The sequence below is a fragment of the Scyliorhinus canicula genome, chromosome 1 (genome assembly GCF_902713615.1).
Source record: "Scyliorhinus canicula chromosome 1, sScyCan1.1, whole genome shotgun sequence".
Taxonomy (NCBI): Eukaryota; Metazoa; Chordata; class Chondrichthyes; order Carcharhiniformes; family Scyliorhinidae; genus Scyliorhinus; species Scyliorhinus canicula.
The window spans coordinates 129,016,877-129,036,908 of record NC_052146.1 but is presented as its reverse complement, the minus strand read 5'-3'; the positions used below and the strand labels follow the sequence as shown (position 1 = coordinate 129,036,908).

Sequence of the window (20,032 nt, the reverse complement as noted above, 5' to 3'; positions counted from 1 at the left end):
TTTTAAGTCTGCTCCTGCAGCTCTTTCATTTACTTGGAGCCTTTTCCTCTGCTTCTTTACGTAACAGGACCTGTTTCTGATCTCTGGCATTGTCCCTTACCTGAGATTGTGTGCTGGGACCACTTTCTATCCCACTCCCTTATTTCGAAACTTATTCTTTGTTTGAGATCTTCTCCCTCTCCCCTCCCTTGTCCTGCTCCATGGGACACAGTCTCTGCAATAACTCTCCTCTTCAGGTCATTTGATCTGCAGTTTTACTTTTCTCTTTTTTTTTCTTCTGCACATGTATTCAGGTCAGGTTCCTGACATGAAGATAAGAAAAACTACTAGCCATGTAGGGGTGGTCCCTTTCTGGGTTAGCACAGGCACAGAATCAATGAATTGCGCATGTGCAGCCATCTCCTGGCTGGCACATATTCAGGAGACATGAAAAAGGAAAAAAGACTTGAACTGCACATGTGTGGTCAGTTCTTGTCTAGTGCATGCACAGAAGCCCTGGGATCCTTTGGAAACTAGAGTTCACAAATTCTGACTCAGATTTAAACTTAAGGTAAGTATTTTCTCTTTTTTTTAATCACACAATTGCCATGTCCAAAAGACATAAAATATACCACAAACTGATTGAATAAGATCTTACTTTCTGCTTGCTTATAAATGGACTTTGCTGGATCAAAAACATGGCTACTACTGGTCACATGATTTGCAAGTTGGCTACAGATCTGGAAATTTCCAGCAGTAGTTGCATGACAAAACTCAACCCTCATCTTTGAATCATCACACACCTATCACTGAGTAGACTCATTACAATCAATGAAACAAAGAAGCAGCAGCAGGTCTGTTTCCCTAGCCTTGACTTAAAATAAAGAGAGCGAGCTATCAAAACTTTTTATACCTGTGGGGATGCCAATAGCCACCACCTATCCTGTGACAATGGATTATGACCAGAGATACTGGTTGTTAATCTGAAGCAGACTCATCAATGGGCAACACCACATGACCCTAAGTTTCTTTGGTTTTTGGAAAATGTTGATGTTACATTCCCGGATTCCTAGGACAGCCTGTTGTTAACATCCAGCCTGTCATCAACAAAGCAAGACTCCAGACTGATAACAAGGCCTGCCTCATGTTTAAAAGTTCCTAAAGCCTGGTTCTCTGAAAAACCCCTGCCATTGCCTATGGAGAAAGCCTTCAGAGGGATTCTCCCTTCCGGGGGCTAAGTCCCCACGCCGATGGGAAAACCATGCCAATGTCTCCAGCGTCAATGGGCCCCCAAGGTGAAGAATTCTCACCTGTCTAGGGGGCTAGGTGGACGCTGGAGGGGTTGGCACCGCTCCAGCCAGCGCCAAAGGGACTGCGCGAGTTTGTGCATGCGCGGAATGGCCGTCGTATTTTGGCGCATGCGCAGAGGGTTCTCTTCTCCACGCCGGCCATGGCAGAACCCTACAAGCGCCCGGAGCGGAAAGGAAGAAATGCCCCCATGGAACAGGCCCGCCTGCAGATCAGTGGGCCCCGATCGCGGGTCAGGCTACCGTGGGGGGCCACCCCAGGGTCGGATCCCTCCACACCACCCCGAGGACCACCCCCCCGCCGACTTACCTGCCAGGTCCCGCCGTGTGGGACCATACGTAACACACGCCAGCGGGACTGGCCAAAAATGGACGGCTGCTCGGCCAATCGGGGCCCGGAGAGTTGCCGGGGAGGTCGCTGCCAATGGCCCCCGACCGGCATGACGGGAATCCCACCCCCGCCCAAAAAAACGGCGCCGGAGAATACGGCAGCCGGCGTCAGGACGGTGGGGTGGGATTCGTGCCGCCCCCCCCGGGGATTCTCCGACCCGGCGGGGGGCGGGGGGGGGGGGGGGGGGGGGGGGGGGGGGGAGGGTGCTTGGAGAATCCCGCCCATCTCTGTATAACCACTCTCATCTTGCTTCGTCATCACCAACTTTAAATTCCTACTTTCAGTTAGCTTTCTTTGTAATAAATTTAGAGTACCCAATTCATTTTTTCCAATTAAAGGGCAATTTAGTGTGGCCAATCCACCTACTCTGCACATCTTTGGGTTGTGGGGGTGAAACCCACGCAAACACGGGGAGAATGTGCAACTCCACACGAACAGTGACCCAGAGCCGGGATCGAACCTGGGACCTCGGCGCCATGTGGCATCAGGGCTAATCCACTGCGCCACCGTACCGCCCTCAACTTTCAATTAGCTGAACTTAACTCCGTATCTCCTATATGAAGGAACCGTCAATAGGCTCTGACATTCTGGACTCTGACATTCAAGTGAATTAATATCTTGCTTATTTTTGCCGAGTCATTCCTAGTTGTTAAACTCTTTCCTATTTCCTTCTTCTGTGCTTGTGTGTGTGCTCATGTGTGTAATTATGACGACCATTGCCCTGGTTTGTATGTAGGAATAAACAACGCCTCTGATTTAAGCCTACAGAGAATTTGCTGTGAGTAACTTCTAAAAATGTATTTCACAGAGCGTTTGGCGAAACACCACCACCACCTACTTCAAAACTTAAAATACCTCTGCTTGTGGACAGATAGCAAGAAAATAAATAAGTTCTGTTTGCTTCTTTACCCTGTCCGGAACAGGAATTTCAATTAAAGCATTCAACACGGTGCCACATAAAAGGCTGTTGTACAAAATAACGGATTATAAGGTTGTGAGCAATATTTTTAATATGAATGGAGAATAGGATGAAGGGCAGGAAACAATCAGTAAGAATTAAAGGGCGAAATTCTCCGACCCCCAGCAGGGTCAGAGAATTGCCTGGGGCCGCCGAAAATCCCGCCCCCGCCGTGGCAGAGATTCTCCGCCACCTGGGAGGTGGCGGCGGCGGGAATCTCGCCACTCCGATCGGCGAGGCCCCTGCGGTGATTCTCCGGCCCGGATGGGCCGAAGTCCCGCCGCTGGGAGGCCTCTCCTGCCGCCGAGGTTTGAACCACCTCTGGTGGCGGCGGGATCGGCGGCGGGATCGGCGGCGTGAGCGGGCCCCGGGGTCCTGGGGGGGGCGGGGGCGATCGGACCCCGAGGGGTGCTCCCACAGTGGCCTGGCCCACGATCGGGGCCCCCCGCTCAGACCCCGGGCCAGTGCCCTGGGTGCAGTCTTTCTCCTTCCGCGGCCGCCACGGTCTCCGCCATGGCGGAAGCGGAAGAGAAACCCACATCGCGCATGCGCCGGTGGTGACGTCAGCGGCAGCTGGCCGCTGACGTCACTGCCGGCGCATGCGCCGACCGGCGAAAGCCTTTCGGCCAGCCCCGCTGCCGGGGGCGCCGGTTTTTTGCGCTAGTCTTCTGGTGCCAACCGCTCCAGTGCGGGGCTAGCCCGCAAAGGTGGGGAGAATTCCCCACCTTTGGGGAGGCCCGACCCTGGAGTGGTTGGCGCCACTCCCCTACGCCAGGACCCCCCATCACGCCGGGTAGGGGAGAATCCCGCCCAAGGTGTCCGGCTGTTGATACAATATTAGATGGGAAAGTAAGTTATAAGGAGGGCACAAAGAGCTGAATTTTGAAGGGCTGTGATAGTGGGTTAGTGGGTATGGACATACGGGGATGGTGGTTGGAGGGGAGGCAGGGAAAATAGGGGTTAACTTATCAGGATGGCTTCCCAATGCATTCCCACCATCGGAGAAATTTTTCATGGATGGCAGGCATTTACGAATCACATCAGGTCTGATTTCTGCCACCGGTGGAACAACCTCCACCACCTTCAAATGCCGCCATGGCAATGGATGTAGCTGGCTTGCGGCAAGACGGGGAGCCATCGGAGCTGGAGGGTTCATGTCCCAAAGACTTTGATAATCAAAACTGAAAACCAGAACATTTTTCAAATGATGATAAACTATTAAATGTTGGCGTTTGGACAGTATATGGATCACAGCAAGCATTTACTAAGGCAAATGGTATGTTGACCTTTATTGGAAAGGAGTTTAAATACAAGAATAAGGAAGTTTGCTGCCTTTGTGAAACCACACCCAGAGTATTATGCACAGATTCCGACTCTGCACCATGAAAATATACACTTACCTTAAATGATGTGCAATAGCTGTTAACTAAATTGACTCCTGGTGGGATGCAAGGGTGGTGTTATGAGGAAAGATTTATTTGAGTGGACCTATGCCCTCTGAAAATTAAAAGGATGAAAGGTGGTTTCATTGAAACGCATAAGATTCTGAGAGGACCTGACAGGGTAGATGCTGAGATGCCTTTCCCTTGGAAATATGTCTGGAACTAGGGGGCATAGGGCTGAATTTTCACTAAGTTGGGGAGACTCTGGTGACCTTTATAAGTGGCAGCTAAGGCCCAATTCCAGGAATACCAACCCCATTCCCGGGTTTCTGATTTTCACCAGGGCATGTTAAGCGAGCAGGTTAGTTTGGATAACAAGCACGCATCCTATATTCCTGACCTGGCCAGCTCCAGTGAGGGCATAGGCATGTCCTAATCCTCTGCAATTGTCATGGAACTACCCAGCTTTTCATAGAGTCGTGGACAGCGGCACCTCAGAGGTATCAGGAACCATTGGATGCATGAGAGAACCTTTGAAAGGTTAAGTCCAAAAGGTCCTCCTCATGCCCCATTCGCAACACTTTATGCTTCCCACCCATCCCCTATAGCCCCTCATGTGTCCTAAGCCAAGCGATGGCATTTCTACATCCATGCACCAACTATGCATTATACAGAACAAATAAACCCTCTTTGCATGTTTTTTAAAAAACCTTTAAAAACAGTCATTCATTGATTATGTTCCACTTCCTTTAAAAAAACTCCTTTTTACTACAGACCAATTAAAATATCAATCATTCAGACCATTCAAAATATCAATAACAGGAACTGTAGGCACTTGAAATCTCTTGAGCTTGTGTAAATAAAGATTGTGCAATTAACAGCATAGATCAGAGCGCTCAAACTTTCAATCAAGCACTGATTTCCATAGGTATGTTTATTGTATTTCTGCACACTCATCCAACATTCATTATTTATTCTTGACTGACAGGCCAGCCATCAATTAGTGCATGAATAGACATGGAAATACCATGGCCGGGATTCTCCAAAATCCCAGCTAAGTGTTGACGCCGGTGTAAACACCGGAGTGTTTCACGCTGGAGTCAATGGGCCTCTTGCCCAGCGATTCAGTGGCCCACAGGGGGCCAGCATGGCACCAGAGTGTTCCACGCAGCTCTGGCACCGATACGCGGCCCTGCACTGCCGGTGCGGGTCCACGCATGCGCGTAGTGGCCGTTTCCGTGCCGGCGAATGCGTGTGGTGGCTGTTTCCGGACTGGCACATGCACGTGGTGGCCGTTTCCACGCCGGCGCCGCGCCACATGGTGTAGCAACACAGAGGGTCCGCGCGGAAGAAGGTAGCTCACCCCCCAGATCGGCAGCACCTGATGGTGGGCCTGGCCGTCATGGTGACCCCCCCCGGAGTCTGATCCGCGGGGGCCTCTTTCAACAGCCCCTGACCGGCCCCGCCCCGATCACGCGTGCGACTGCCGCCGATTCTCCGGTCGCCAGAGAATCGCGTCCCGGCGCGGGCTCGGAGAATCTCGGCCCATAGATTGGTGCGAAGGACAGGAGAGGCCATAGAGGATACATATTATTTCATAGAGGATATCTTCTCTTGCAAGGCTTTGTTATTCTTCAATTAAATATTCCAGACAATCTGGAAAATAAAGTATAGTACCTAGTCACTACCATATTAGCCTGGGTGTTTATGCAAATGTATGAATTGTGATGAGATTAAAAGTGCATTGTTATATTTATATTGAATGTTGAACATCTTACTGTTTGGTCTGGTGGGGAGGTATAGGTCTGGTGGGGAGGTATTAGTCTACGTATTGGCATGATTAGTCTGCATTGTTCCAACTATCAAATGGAGTTGGGCTAAAAAGATTGAGTTTTAATTTTGAGGTAAATTAAATCGCACAAGATCCCAATAAGAGCGTTTTTTCTTACCACCTGCAACTTCTATATTGATTAAAATTCTGATTACTGAGGGAAGTGGTCAAAGGACACGTGAGCCTGAAATCTATTGTCATTGCTAAACTGTTCAAGTTTAACTAGTTGAATCAAAATAATGTTTCTCAGTTTACAGCAGAACTGAGGTAATTTCTGGACAATGCAATAAGTGACCACTTAATCTGTGGTTTGATGGAAAGTTGATATCGGGGAAGCTGTTTGTAGAAGATGGATTCACATCTGCTAGAGCTCGTGAAATAATATTAGGGGAGTAGACAATATGCCAAGCTTGCTGTTGATTTAAATGCCAGAGAGATCAGCAGATCCAGAATGAACCGAGTTCTCTAACCACGTTGGCAGCAGGGTGAGAAGAATTTTCATTCAGACCGATGTTTTTTACGAAGTTTAATTGTCATAGCTACATTGTCTGTTTTCATGCAGTTAAGTGTTGCGGGTAGGTAAAGATGTCCACAAGAGGCAAAAACGTTCCCAGTTACATCATGGTGCTGTGAGGAATCAACAGAAGAAAATAAACCAAAACTGTAGTACTCATTATGCTAATTTTGATGAGAAACCTAGCTACATCACAAGTTGAGATGGATAAAGAAAACACAGGGCCTCCAGTACATTTCTTAACATTTTGTAAGACATTTCTTTCAACACGTGTTCTGGACCGCATCGCTAGTCCTTGGGAAAATAAACGATCAAGCGAAATACAAGTACAGATCAAATAATTGTCTGTAATTGTTATGACAGGCAAGGACCCTCATTGACTGGACAAGATTGATTTTGTAACCTGATCAACACTTATAAACCTGAAGTCATATTCAAGGAAGACGACAAGATGTCCAAAATTTGGCAACAGTTAAGACTATACAAGTGTAACTTAATGTGATGTGGGCAACAAAACAAAACCAAAAAAAAATGTTAATCCCAGAGTGGTGGCCTGTTTTCTAAAGGATATCCGTGAAATTAGATTTTATGGAGCAAGAAAACATAGGTAAGTAAATCGCCACAACTGGGCAAGTCCACTCGTGTCTGCAGTAAATGTTGAACAAATTTGAACTCTGAGCAAGTGAATGTGTGTTAATTGAGTTAAAATCCCACCCAATAATTCAGAGAGCAGCAAGGACACCAAGACCAGCAGCATATAAAGTCTCCGTAGCACTCTGGTGTATGGCCTTAAAGAGTGGAAATTGCTCAAACCAGGATAAGTAAGGTTTCAGCTTCCTACTAGCCAGTAGTCAGAAAAAAGAGGGTTTGCCTGCCATCGACGATCTTGCTCTTGGCTAGCTTAACTAATGACAGGACCTTTAGATCTTGTGCAAATGTTGTCCAGGGGCTCAGAGTTCTTACAATACTTTGCAGATTTTGGAAGGGAGACACAAGAAGATACAAGATAAACAACGGAATTGTCCCAAGGAATTTGAAGCACTCTAAACATGCTTATACCCACTGATGTTTCTGTGGTGAATGTGATTCACACCGGATTATAATCTGTATATACATGTGTCTATATTGTAAGTGCAGTTGCACTACCTGACCACCAGGGGAGTAGCTCTGGGAATGCTCGAGAATTGTACTGGGCTTCTCCCTTGGCTCCGCCCAGGACTCCTCCCCCTGGAGCTGGTGTATAAAGATCAGTGCTACATGGTCAGCTGGCCAGTTCACCGAAAGTTTAATGGCTAACAGGCTGGCTCTGTTGTGAGTATATTAAAACCGCTATTCTAATCCTACAAGCACGTGTCCGTAGAATTGTTGGTTCCAACAGTTTCAATCATTAATGAAGTAAGTTTAGGAGCTTATAATCGATGCCAACAGCTCCACAGAAAACTTCAGCTGATTTATCTATTGCCTTTATAATGAATCAACCAGAGCCCATATTTGTGCTCCTGGTTATGATGGGAACTCTCCAGGATGGTAGCCAAAGGAAACTGTGAACCTTGACATAGTTGACATTGTTGAAACTGAACTGAAAATAATTTTCACGGCTGCTGTTATGCTCACCCTTGGTCAATCCTGCCTGAAAATATCCAGTAAACTCCAGATTATTTCAATTTATAGAGGAGTTGAAATTATTTCTGATATGATGGTTTTCATTATTGTTCTAACGTTGCGTAACCCAGCGTTCCTACATACAATTAGTGGTTTTTTGTTATTGTCAGACAGTTGCTGAATTTCTTTACCAACTTTTCTTTTAGCTTTTAACCAGGAACATTCTTGGAGCTGATTATTTTGGTTTGTAATTCTGAGAGGCAAAGTGATATGTGTCATAATTGTGTATCATTAACTGAACACTAGCTGCTCCCCTGACGGGATCATAGCAATTACATTTAAATGTCCTCACTTGTATGACTTTATTATATTGTGACAGAAAATTAGGAAGGATTAAAAGCGACAATTACTTATATTTTATAGTGTTTTTGGCAGAATCTTGTGCAGTTCACAGTCAATCAGGTTCATTTTGTGTGCACTTGCTGTGGAGTGTGGGTCGTTGTTCATGCCAGAAGACATAGTCCTCACTTTCAAACAAAGGTAACACAAGTTGCCTGCCTTTGATAGTGCCCATCTACAATAAGCTAGATTAGCCGACACAGGCTCTATTTGATAGGCTAACTACACCTTCCAATGCCATGAAAAGAACGCTGAAAGGCACCAAGAGAATGGTTCAGCAGTAAGCAGTTAATTGAGCTGGCAGTAACAATCACAGAGCACCTCACCTCCCTATGGCTATCGTCAGATGAAAGCACGGCCAACGTCATGCGTCCCTGCGTGCCAACTCTCTGCCAGCAGCTGAGACACAGAGCATGTTTATGATTCTCTCGGTGACGTTCTGAGGAACATTCCAAGCAGAGATATCTATTCATCCTGGGTGACTTCAACACACATTGGGGCAGACAGTGAACAGGATTCCCCATTTGAGACACTAAGCGGCGGGATTCTCTGTCCAGCGATGCCTCAATTGCGAGGCACGATTGGGCGGAGAATCGTGCGTCAGCCAAAAATAAAGGCTGGCTCCAGGTACCCATCAGAATGCCATGCTTCGGTGCTTTGACAATGGCGTACATGCATTCTACGCTGCACATACAGTAAACACCATTGGCATATCACTGATGGGCCTGTCCCGGTATTCTCCGGGCCTCCCGCGATGCTCCGCCTATGCCAGTAGGAATTACCAACAGCGAGGTTCACTTGTGGTTTTAAAAATCGGGAAAAAGGCACAGTGGCTGTTGAAGGAGAGAGAGGAGCTAGGTCATGTTCCCAGAGGCGCGACCATGGGCTGCTGGTCCTAACACTGGTATGACTGGCTGGAGGGGGAGGTAGTCTGCCAGGGCTTGGGGAAGTAGTGGCAGGTGACCACGGGATGAGCCTTGGGGTTGGGGTGTGTCCCCCCCTGGCTGGGACCAGGGTGCCCAGGCACGGACTGCCATTGCCGCGGCCTGCAAGGCAGCCATCCTACTGTGCACCCCCTGACTGCCTACCATGGCCCATGGTGGCGTAGAGTGACACCAGCCGTAAGGGGGCACACCCCCACCTCCCACTCCTGACCACTCCGTCCACCCCACTTGCACCCTACCAACGCCCACCCACCCAAAACCCGTGGGGTATCACGTGGTCCACCCAAGGGGAACACCCACTGTAGTCCCTACAAGGGACGGGGGGGGGGGGAGGTGGGGGCAGCAGAGCATATCGCTGGCATGGGTAGCGCCAGCCACCGGTACCCTTGGCAGCAAGGATGGGTGCCAGGACCAGAGGGCCCCACGGTGCCGGGCATCAACAGGGCCAGGGGTGCGGTGTGGAGGGCAGTGTGCCGGGAGAATGGCCGGGGGTGGGTGTGGAGATGGGGGAGCAGGGAGTATGGGAGGGGGACATGCAGGGGCAGGGGCTGCAGTGCAGGGCGGGCCAACATGAAGCCCATTGGACCTGGTTTGGCACAGGGGTACACCATGCTAACATGTCTGCCTTTCACCCCCTGCAGACAATGGATTTTGGAATCCAACCTGGAATGGTTGTGATCTGCCTTGCCGCCACAGCCCTGGGGGATGCACGAAGGCTGTATGAGCAGGAGCTGCTTGGGGAAGGCCCTGTAGCAGCGGAACTTGGCCCAAAGGAATAGGAGCCAGCCGGTGAGGATGGAGAGTCAGCTGCCCAACAGGCCGATGAGGAGGTTGGAAGGAGGTGCTGCATTAGGCCTCGTGTGTACCAGCAGCACTTCTCATTCGAGGACCTGCCAGACTGGGCATTCCATCGGAGTCTCCGGTTGAGGTGGGAGACCGTACAGCATATCTGCTGGATCATGGTGCAGCAACTTCGGGGATATGGAGGAGGACATCTGCTCCTGGTGACTGTCAAGGTGATGGTCGTCCTGAGCTTTTTTGCCACGGGGTCCTTCCAGGCGCCAAGTGGGGATCTTGCCTTGGTGCCCAGGTGAATCTGCATTGCTTTGGAGGTCCTATATGGTCAGTCGGCTCAACATAGCTGCTTCAATGTGGACAGAGCCCATCAGGATGTCCGGGCAGTGGGGTTCACCGCCATCGCCGTGATGTCCCAGGGGTTGATTGACAGGATGCATGTTCCCCTACAAGCATCAGCACATGAGGGGGTAGCCTTCACAAACCGAAAGGGGTTCCACTCAATGGATGTGAAGCTGGTGTGTGAGTGCAAGATGAACACCATGCACATCCGCGCCGATACCCAGAAAGCGTGCACAATGCCTTCATCTTGGCACACTCGCCGGTTTCCAACGCCTTCAAGGTGGACCCTCGGGTGAAGGGTTTGCTCTTGTAAACACGGGCTATCCGCTGTGGTCATGGCTGATGATGCCTATCTGGAGACCACAGACCAACCGGAGACCAACTACAAGGCCCATAAGCGACCAGGGCTGTGATTCAGCGGTGCATCGACATCCTGAAGTTGAGGTTCAGGTGCCTGGACCGCTCTGGAGAGGCCCTTCAATATGACGCGAGGAGCATCTCCCACATCGTGGTGGTCTGCTGTGTCCTCCACAACATCACACAGCAGAGGAGCGACACTACACCCTGTATGCTTCACCTGATGCCGGTGTTTATGTAATGACATTGTGTACCTTGTGTTGCCCTATTATGTATTTTCTTTTCTTCCCATGTACTTAATGATCTGTTGAGCTACTCGCAGAAAAATATTTTTCACTGTACCTCGGTACACGTGACAATAAACAAAATCCAATTTTAAAAATCCCTTGGAAAGAGCACTTGACTATCCATGCCACTCATAATCTTGTAGACCTCTATCAGGTCGCCTCTCAACCTTCATTGTTTCAGTGGGAACAGACTGAGTTTATCGAACCTCTCCTCACAGCTAATGCCCTCCATACCAGGCAACATTCTAGTAAACCGCTTCTGTACTCTCTCCAAAGCATCCACATCCCTCTGGTAGCGTGGTGACCAGAATTGTACACAATATTCCAAATGAGACCTATTTATGGTCCTGTACAGCTGCAACATGACTTGCCAATTTTCATATTCAATGCCCCGACAAATGAAGGCCAGCAAGCCGTATGCCTTCTTGACCACCTTATCCACATGCGTTGCCACTTGCAGTGATTGGCAGACATTCAGGCCAGATCTCTCTGCCGGTCAATACTCCCAAGAGTTCTACCATTTATTGTGTAATTCATAGAATTTACAGAGCAGAAGGAGGCCATTCGGCCCATCGAGTCTGCACCGGCTCTTAGAATGAGCATCCTACCCAACCGCACACCTCCACCCTGCCCCCATAGCCCAGTAACCCCACCCAACACTAAGGACAATTTTGGACACTAAGGGCAATTTATCATGGCCAATCCACCTAACCTGCACATCTTTGGACTGTGGGAGCAAACTGGAGCACCCGGAGGAAACCCACGCACACACGGGGAGAACGTGCCGACTCCACACAGACAGTTGCCGAAGCCGGGAATCGAACCTGGGACCCTGGAGCTGTGAAGCAATTGTGCTAACCACTATGCTACCGTGCTGCCCAACTACCACAAGTTGATTTTACCACAAGTCCAGCAAGGGGGAAACACAAAGTGATGCCTGCCTACCAGCCTCCAGAGCAAGGGGTGCCTCAAAGTGACTGAGAATGAGTGACTGAACCCCAGAGAGAGTGCTCGCTAATGACATGCTAATGTATTAAAATGAGGTTTCCAGACTCGTGTGATGTGATTTGCACTACTCCACTGGTTGGGGTAGGCGGGTGGGGGATTGCAAATTCCAATCACGCTGAAGAGAATCGCACTTTTCGACCTTCTCTGGATTTTGTGCACCGACTTTCTCACGGATGGAGAGGGAGGGCTCAAAATCGTCCCCCTGGTTCTCACAAGACGGCTCCATTTGCCCAGTGTTCTCCACACTCTCACTCATCACAGTGCTGATTGCAACATTGACCGCTTTCGTGTCACAACAAAGTGAAGGTGTACTCATGAAGGTTCCAGAGCTTAGAGTGCAATGGCCCGTAACATACCGACATCCCCTATACAAGCAATGATGCCACCTATCAGCATTTCGCACTGTTGCTCGAGCAATTGCTCCCCACCAAAGGTTTAGTGGGATGTGCTGATGATGGTATCAATGATGCTTGGAAGTCACTGAGATCCATTATCTATAAAACAGCAGAAGCATCATTTGGTCAAGGTGGAATCCACAAGGACTGGTTTGAGACCGACCCAGCTGAGATGATGTCGGTCGATGATGCAAAAACCAAAGCCTATATGATGCATAAAATAAGCTTAACAGTTAAAACAATGCCTGACCTGAAAGTGGCCAAAGACAGTCATGCAGAGGTCAGGGAGATACTGTGCAAATAATGGATCAACGTTTGGCAAGAAACTCAACCTGCTTGTGATGAAGGAAATCTTCGAGTTGTGTATTGAGGGTAAAGAGGAGACTTGGCTTTTCCATCACCTGAAGTCTGCGGATTGTGAAATTCACCGACAGAGGAAAACACATGTCCCACTGGGAAAAACACTGTGAATTGTATCCCTCTGAGTCCGACGTTTCCAGTCTACTCTTGACACTCTGCCACAGTTTCCTGTCAGATGATTTGGATGTTGAGCTGGAGAAAGCAACCTCTGCCTTAAAAATATTAAAAAGTTGCTTCCATTGCTCTTTCGGAAAGAGAGCTCCAAATACTCCCGACCAGCTGAGAGAAAAGAATTCTCCTCATATCTGCCTTAAATAGGTGACTACTTATTTTAAACAGTGACCCTAGTTCTAAGATTCTCCCAGAAGAGCAAACATTCCATCCACTTCCACCCTGTCAGGGCCCCTCAGGATCTTATTTGTTTCAATCAAGTCACCTCCCACCTTTCTAAACCTAGGCATAGTCTGGCCAGCATTTCCTCATAAGACAATCCTCCCATTCCAAGTATTTTAGCAAACCTCCTCTGAACACCTTTCCATCCTTCCTTAAATTGGGAAACTGTGGTGATATGCCTGCAAACAATACCACAGATGGATGGTGTGCGACCTCCAACCAGGAGGTGGCGGTACAGACACACCATGTGGTCTCAAGGCAGTAGTCATGTAGCCAGGGGCTCCAATATAAGTGGGGGCACATCCTGCCATCACCAGATGGTTGTAGGAGACGGTAGTAAGACATACAGGTGAACGGTCATGCTCAGTGGAGTTCCAGAGGAGTACAAAGAAACTCCATGATAACTTGCTCTGTAACAGATCGCTGTCTTATCGCGTGTAAATTCAATAAAGATCCTGTTTTGGACAAGTCAAGGTGTTTGGTGGATTCCTTTGCAAGACACAGAAGACCAAACACAACAGAGACCTACACTGTACACAGTACTCTAGATGTGGTCTCACCAACATATAACTGAAGCCCCTCCCCACTTTTGTATTCAATTCCCCTTGCAATAAATGATAACATTCTATTATCTTTCCTAATTACTTGCTGTAACTGTATACCATCCTCTTGTGATTCATGCACTAGGACACCCAGGACCTGCTGCATCTTAGAACTCTACAATCTCTCACTATTTAGATAATATGCTTCTTTTTATTCTTCCTGTCAAAATGGACAACTTCAGATTTTCCCACATTATACTCCAATTGCTGGATCTTTGGCCATTCACTTAACCTATCCATATCCCTTTCAGCTTCCTTGTGTCCTCATCGCAATTTACTTTGAGGGTACACTGAGGGAGAATTCAGAATGTCCAATTTATCTAACAAGCATGTCTTTCGGGACCTGTGGGAGGAAACCAGAGCACCCAGAGGAAACCCACACAGATGTGGGGAGAACACGCAGACTCCGCACAGACAGTGACCCAAGCCGGGAATCAAACCCGGGTCCCTAGTGCTGTGACGCAGCAGGGCTAATCGCTGTGCTACCGTGCCGTCCAACATGATTTCCATTTCAAAAAACTAATTTGACTCTGCTTGATTACTTTGACTTTATCTCTGTGCCCTGCTATAAGGTCTTCAATAATAGCTTCTTATATTTTCCCTTTGACAGATGTTAAGCTAACTGGCCTGTAGTTTTCTTCTTTCTGTTTCTATCCCTTTTCGAATAAATATATTACATTCAATATTTTCCAATCAAATGTAACCTTCCCAGAACCATGGGAATTTTGAAAAATTGAAACCAACACATCAACTATCTCAGTAGTTATTGTTTTAAGACTCCAAGATGAAGACCATCTGGACCCGGGAGCATTTCAGTCTGAGGCTCCAACGATTTGCTCAGTACCACTTCCCTGGTTATTGTAATTTTCTTGAGTTCCTTCCTCTCTTCCATTTCCTGATTCACAACTATATCAGAAATTTACTTGTATCTTTTACAGCTAAGGTCGATGTAAAATAGAATCCATAGAATCATAGAATCCCTACAGTGCAGAAGGAGGCCATTTGGCCCATTGAGTCTGCACTGATCCTCCGAAAGAGCACCCTACCCAGGCCCAATCCCCCGCTCTATCCCCATAACCCTGCGCATTGATCATGGCCAATCCATTTAACCTATACATCTTTGGACTTGTTGAAGATACCTGTTCAATTCATCTGCCATGTCCTTCTTTTCCATTATTAATTTCCCAGACTCAGAACCAACACTCACTCTTTTCTCTTTCAAACAGCTATAGAGACCCTTAATATCTGTCTATATATTTCTCACTAAATGTCTCTCGTACGCTAATTTTTCCCCTTCTTATTCATCTTTTGGTCATTCTTGGCGATTTTTATATTCTGTCCAATCTTCTGACCTGCCACCCATTGTTGTGCAATGATATGCTTTTTCTTGAAGCTTAATGCTATTTTTAACATTTTCTTTCACCATGAATGGTGGGTTCTCTCCCCTTGGAATTTTTTCTTTTTCATTGGAAAGTATCTATTCTGTGTATTCTGAAATATCCCCTTAAATGTCTGCCACTGGATCTCTACCAACCTGTCCCTTAACCTAATTTGACAGTTCACTTTATTACAGCTCTACTTTCATACCCTCATACTTGCCCTTCTTTAATATACTATCACAGGACAATACAATTTTTACAGTGCAGAAGGAGGCTATTCGGACCATCGAGTTTATACTGGCTCTCTGAAAGAGCATTCCACTTAGTCTCACTCCATTGCCTTATCCTTGTAACCTTCCACATTCCTTCTTTCCAGATAACAATCCAATGCCATTTTGAATACTTTGATCAAACCTGCCCCCACCACCCTCTCAAGAAATTTGATCCAGACTCCAACCACCCTCTGGGTGTAAAGGTTTTTCTTCATATCACTTTTACTCCTTTTGCCCACTATTTTGAATCTGTGCCCTCTAGTTCTTGATGCTCTCTTGAGTGGGAACAGTTTCTCACTATTTACCTTATGCAAACCCACAGCATCTTAAATACCTCTATTAAGTATCCGCTCAGCCTTCTTTTCTCCAAGGAAAACAGACCCAACCTCATAGCTACAGTTCTTGCTTCCAGGAATCATTATTGTGGCTCTCCTCTGTACAGCGCCGGCTCTAGGGTTGCTGGCGCCCCGGGCAAGCTGAACTTCGGCGCCCTTCGGGGGGGGGGGGGGGGGGGGGGGGAGGGGGGGGCGCGGGGCTGGGGGGACGGGGCCGGGGGGCCGAGGGGGGCGGGGCCGGGGGGCCGAGGCCGAGGAGGCGGGGGGGGCCGAGGCCGAGGAGGCGGGGGGGCGGGGCCGAGGGGGGGGCCGAGGAGGGGGGGGGTGGCGGGGCCGAGGAGGGGGGGGCCGAGGAGGGGGGGGGGCAAGGAGGGGGGGCGGGGCCGAGGGGGGGGCCGAGGAGGGGGGGCGGGGCCGAGGGGGGGGCGGGCCAGGGGCGGGCCCGAGGCGAGCCGGAGGCGGGCCCGAGGTGAGGGGGGCGGGCCCGAGGCGCGGGGGCGGGCCCAAGGGGGGGGGCGGAGGGTGCCGCCCTGGGGGAGGGCGGGCACCGCGCATGCGCATTTGGCACTGGCCCAACTGCGCATGCGCGGGACCCGAGTCTGGCGCCCCCTAGCACATGGCGCCCCGGGCGACTGCCCGAGTTGCCGGTGCCTTGGGCCGACCCTGCCTCTGTACTCCCTCCAATGCCTTCACATCCTTCCTCAAGTGTGGTGCCCATAACTGGACGCAATACTCCAGGGCAGCACGGTAGCATGGTGGTTAGCATAAATGCTTCACAGCTCCAGGGTCCCAGGTTCGATTCCCGGCTGGGTCACTGTCTGTGCGGAGTCTGCACGTCCTCCCCATGTGTGCGTGGGTTTCCTCCGGGTGCTCCGGTTTCTTCCCACAGTCCAAAGATGTGCGGGTTAGGTGGATTGGCCATGCTAAATTGCCCGTAGTGCCCTAAAAAGTAAGGTTAAGGGGGGTTGTTGGGTTACGGGTATAGGGTGGATACGTGGGTTTGAGTAGGGTGATCATGGCTCGGCACAACATCGAGGGCCGAAGGGCCTGTTCTGTGCTGTACTGTTCTATGTTCTATGTTCTATTGTAGCCACCGAAGCTGGCCACTTCCCGACATAAAATGGAACATTGAGTTGCATGCAGGGAAAATCGGACAATGACAGAGAGGCAAGCTTTGTGGATTCCGTCTGTGAAGAAACCAGACAGCATAGAAACTAACAAGCTGCACATATTAATTGAGCGATTCCTGGTGATTCCCAGGCACAATGGACACAACAATTAGAAGAGATTGAAACATTCTATAGCAGGTCAGACATCCCGGTGCCAGTGGAGTCTGAAACAAAAGGATACAAACAAGGTGGCAAGAACCACCCAGTGATCGAGGAACAGCCCCGTTATTGGGAAAATTCAAATCAATCGATTGGGAAGAGACCCAATCGCTACACCGACAAGTAAGTGTCATACAACGCACACTACGAGAGTAGACACTCCTGACCCCTTAAGTCCACACCAACTGGAAGCCTGCGGATCCAGGACAAAGCAAGAGGCCATTGTTCCCTGATCCAGCAGCTCCCTTATTCCCGATAAGTATTGGCCTAATAGTGGTAGGAACAGTTTAGTCTTAGTATTATGTGCATGAGTAGTAAATAACTGTGTAATAATAAACGTGTCTTGTTTGAACTTACTAACTGGTGTATTGAGTCATTGATCTGAACTTGAACTTGAATCTTGTGGCGGTATCATAAGGATACCTGGCGACTCTAGAGCTAAGGAATAAAACAGAGCCAATTGAGTGTAAAGCACACTCACCCGAACGAGCAACAAGATGAGGCCTAACTTATACAATAACTTATACTTATACAATATACATACAGTGTCTTATACAAGTTCAACATGGCCGCCTTACTCTTGCACTCAATGTCCCTATTAAGAAACCCTAAGAAACTATATGCTTTCTGAACTGCTCTCTCAACATGTCCTGCCATCGTCAATGATTTATGTATATACACACTGAGTTACCCCTGTTCCTTTAGAGTTTCTTCATTTATTTTTTTACTGTCTCTCCATATTCTTCTTGCCAAAATAAATCACCTCACACTTCCTGGATTGAACTTCATCTCCCACTTGTCTGCCCAACCCACCAATATATCTATGTCCTTCTGAAGTTCAAGACAATGTTTCCAATCTTCGTACCATTGACATTTTGAAATCATGCCCTGAACACCACAGTCTAGACTATTAATATATATCAGGAAGAACAAAGGTCCCAACATGACCCCTAGGGAACTCCACTACAAACCAATGCCAGTCTTGTAGCCACTCCTCTTTCCCTCCAACTGAAAGTAAAGTTCAAACACATTATGATCACAACTTTCTAGAAATGCATTCACTATGAGGTAATTACAATATTATTGCACAATACCTAGTCTTATATAGCTTGCTCTCTGGTTGGTGCCAGAACATGCTGTTCTAAGAAACTATTCTGAAAACATCCTATCAATCCCCCATCTAGGCTACCTTTGTATGTCTGATTTTGCCTGACTATATGTTGATTAAAATCCCTGATTGTTATTGTGTACCTTTCTCAGGCTTGTACAACACACACACTTGTGACTTCTTGCTTTTATTTTCTACCCAAACCGCTTCTGCATCTTGAGCTTAGGTCATCCCTCTCTATTGTGCTAATACCACCATTAATTAACAGAGCCATCCCTCCACCTTTTCCCAGGCCTTGTCCTTCCTAAATGTCATGTACCCTTCAGTATTCTATTCCCAATCAGTCTTCCTGCAGCTTTGTCTGTGTAATGGCTATAGATCATCCTTATTTATTTCTATTTGCAGTATTTACACTAACAGTTTATCTGTTTTGTTTAGAATCTTGCGAGCATTCAGATACAGAACCCTTAGTTTTGTTCTTTTATTACTTTTGTAATCTCTAGCCTTATCTGTTGATTCACTCTTACATTAGTGCTTTCTGTCCCTTCCTATCATGGTCTGTTTACCCTTTCTCATAATACCTTTCTCTCTTGCCTTGTTTCTCTGATTTACAGCATCTTCCCAGATTTGATTACTGGTTTACACTATTTGGGTTAAAACCCTCTCAACTTCCCGAGCTTCTATAGCTGTGAAACATGGGACGACTCAGTTATCAGGAAAAAAAGTAATACAGTTGCTTGTCATTACTATACCAGTTTGGGTTTTATTCAGATATACCAACAATGTAAAGTTCAGTTGTCACAATATGCTACCCTGCGCAGTTTTGAATCACCACATTTCTCCCCAACTTATTTCTTGAAATAAATTTAGAGTATCCAATTCTTTTATTTTCCAATTAAGGGGCAATTTAGCATTGCCAATTCACCTACCCTGCACATCTTTTGGGTTGTGGGGTGAGACCCACATAGACACGAGGAGAATGTGCAAACTTCACACAGACAGTGACCCGGGGCCGCGATCGAACACGGGTCCTCGGTGCTGTGAGGCAGCAGTGCTAACCACTGCGCCACCGTGCTGCCCTCTCCCAACTTCTCATTGCCATAATAATATGGTTTTACTTTGGAAAATAAGTGTTATGAGATAAGATGTTTCGTTGAAATAAACATATTAACACTAATAAAGATCACACCTTTATGCTCACGCTGCCTCTGTGAATAATTTCAGTAATAGTATGAATGAAAATGCCCTAATTGTTAAGTTGACAGATCAGCTGATTCCTACAGAAAACAAAAAGTTGTTCTTTTTGGAGAATGTTTTATATGTCATTTGGAAACATTCATCGCATGATACATGCAGGTGAAACTGCCTCCAATCCAAGGTTAATAATAAATTCAAAAACTTGGTTCTGATCATATTTTTTCCACAATGGAATTCTGACAAATCTATGATGAATCCATGCTGTTGTGTGCGCGGTGTCATCCAAAGTACAGCTCACACCTTCATATATGCAATATAAGCCGATTTGAAGTGTAGTCACTGAAATTCATCTGTTCCTGCTTGCTTCTCCATTAACGTCTACATTGGCACCCACTTTCCACTGCTGTTGTACAGGAACGACTGTTTGCCTTTCTTCGTTGGCACATAGGAGGCTGTGGGAGGGACAAGAGATAAACAGCACCACATGATAGCATTTTAGAAGATGTTTGAAATAGTATTTTTATTAAGATTTGTTGATACTTATTTCTAGCTTGGTAGATATCATAC

The 20,032-nt window shown here is 47.7% G+C and overlaps 1 protein-coding gene across 2 annotated transcripts in view; it reads right to left on the bottom strand.

Moving 5' to 3' along the window:
• Positions 1 to 19,286: 19,286 nt before the first annotated feature.
• The window catches only part of stpg1 (sperm-tail PG-rich repeat containing 1), a 108,789-nt gene continuing 108,043 nt past the window's right edge, over positions 19,287 to 20,032 (bottom strand). For both annotated transcript variants that reach the window (XM_038799820.1, XM_038799830.1), the window contains exon 9: positions 19,287 to 19,917. In XM_038799820.1, the coding sequence (XP_038655748.1) occupies positions 19,844 to 19,917 (74 nt within the window). In that variant the 3' untranslated portion in view covers positions 19,287 to 19,843. The remainder of the gene's footprint in view (positions 19,918 to 20,032) is intronic.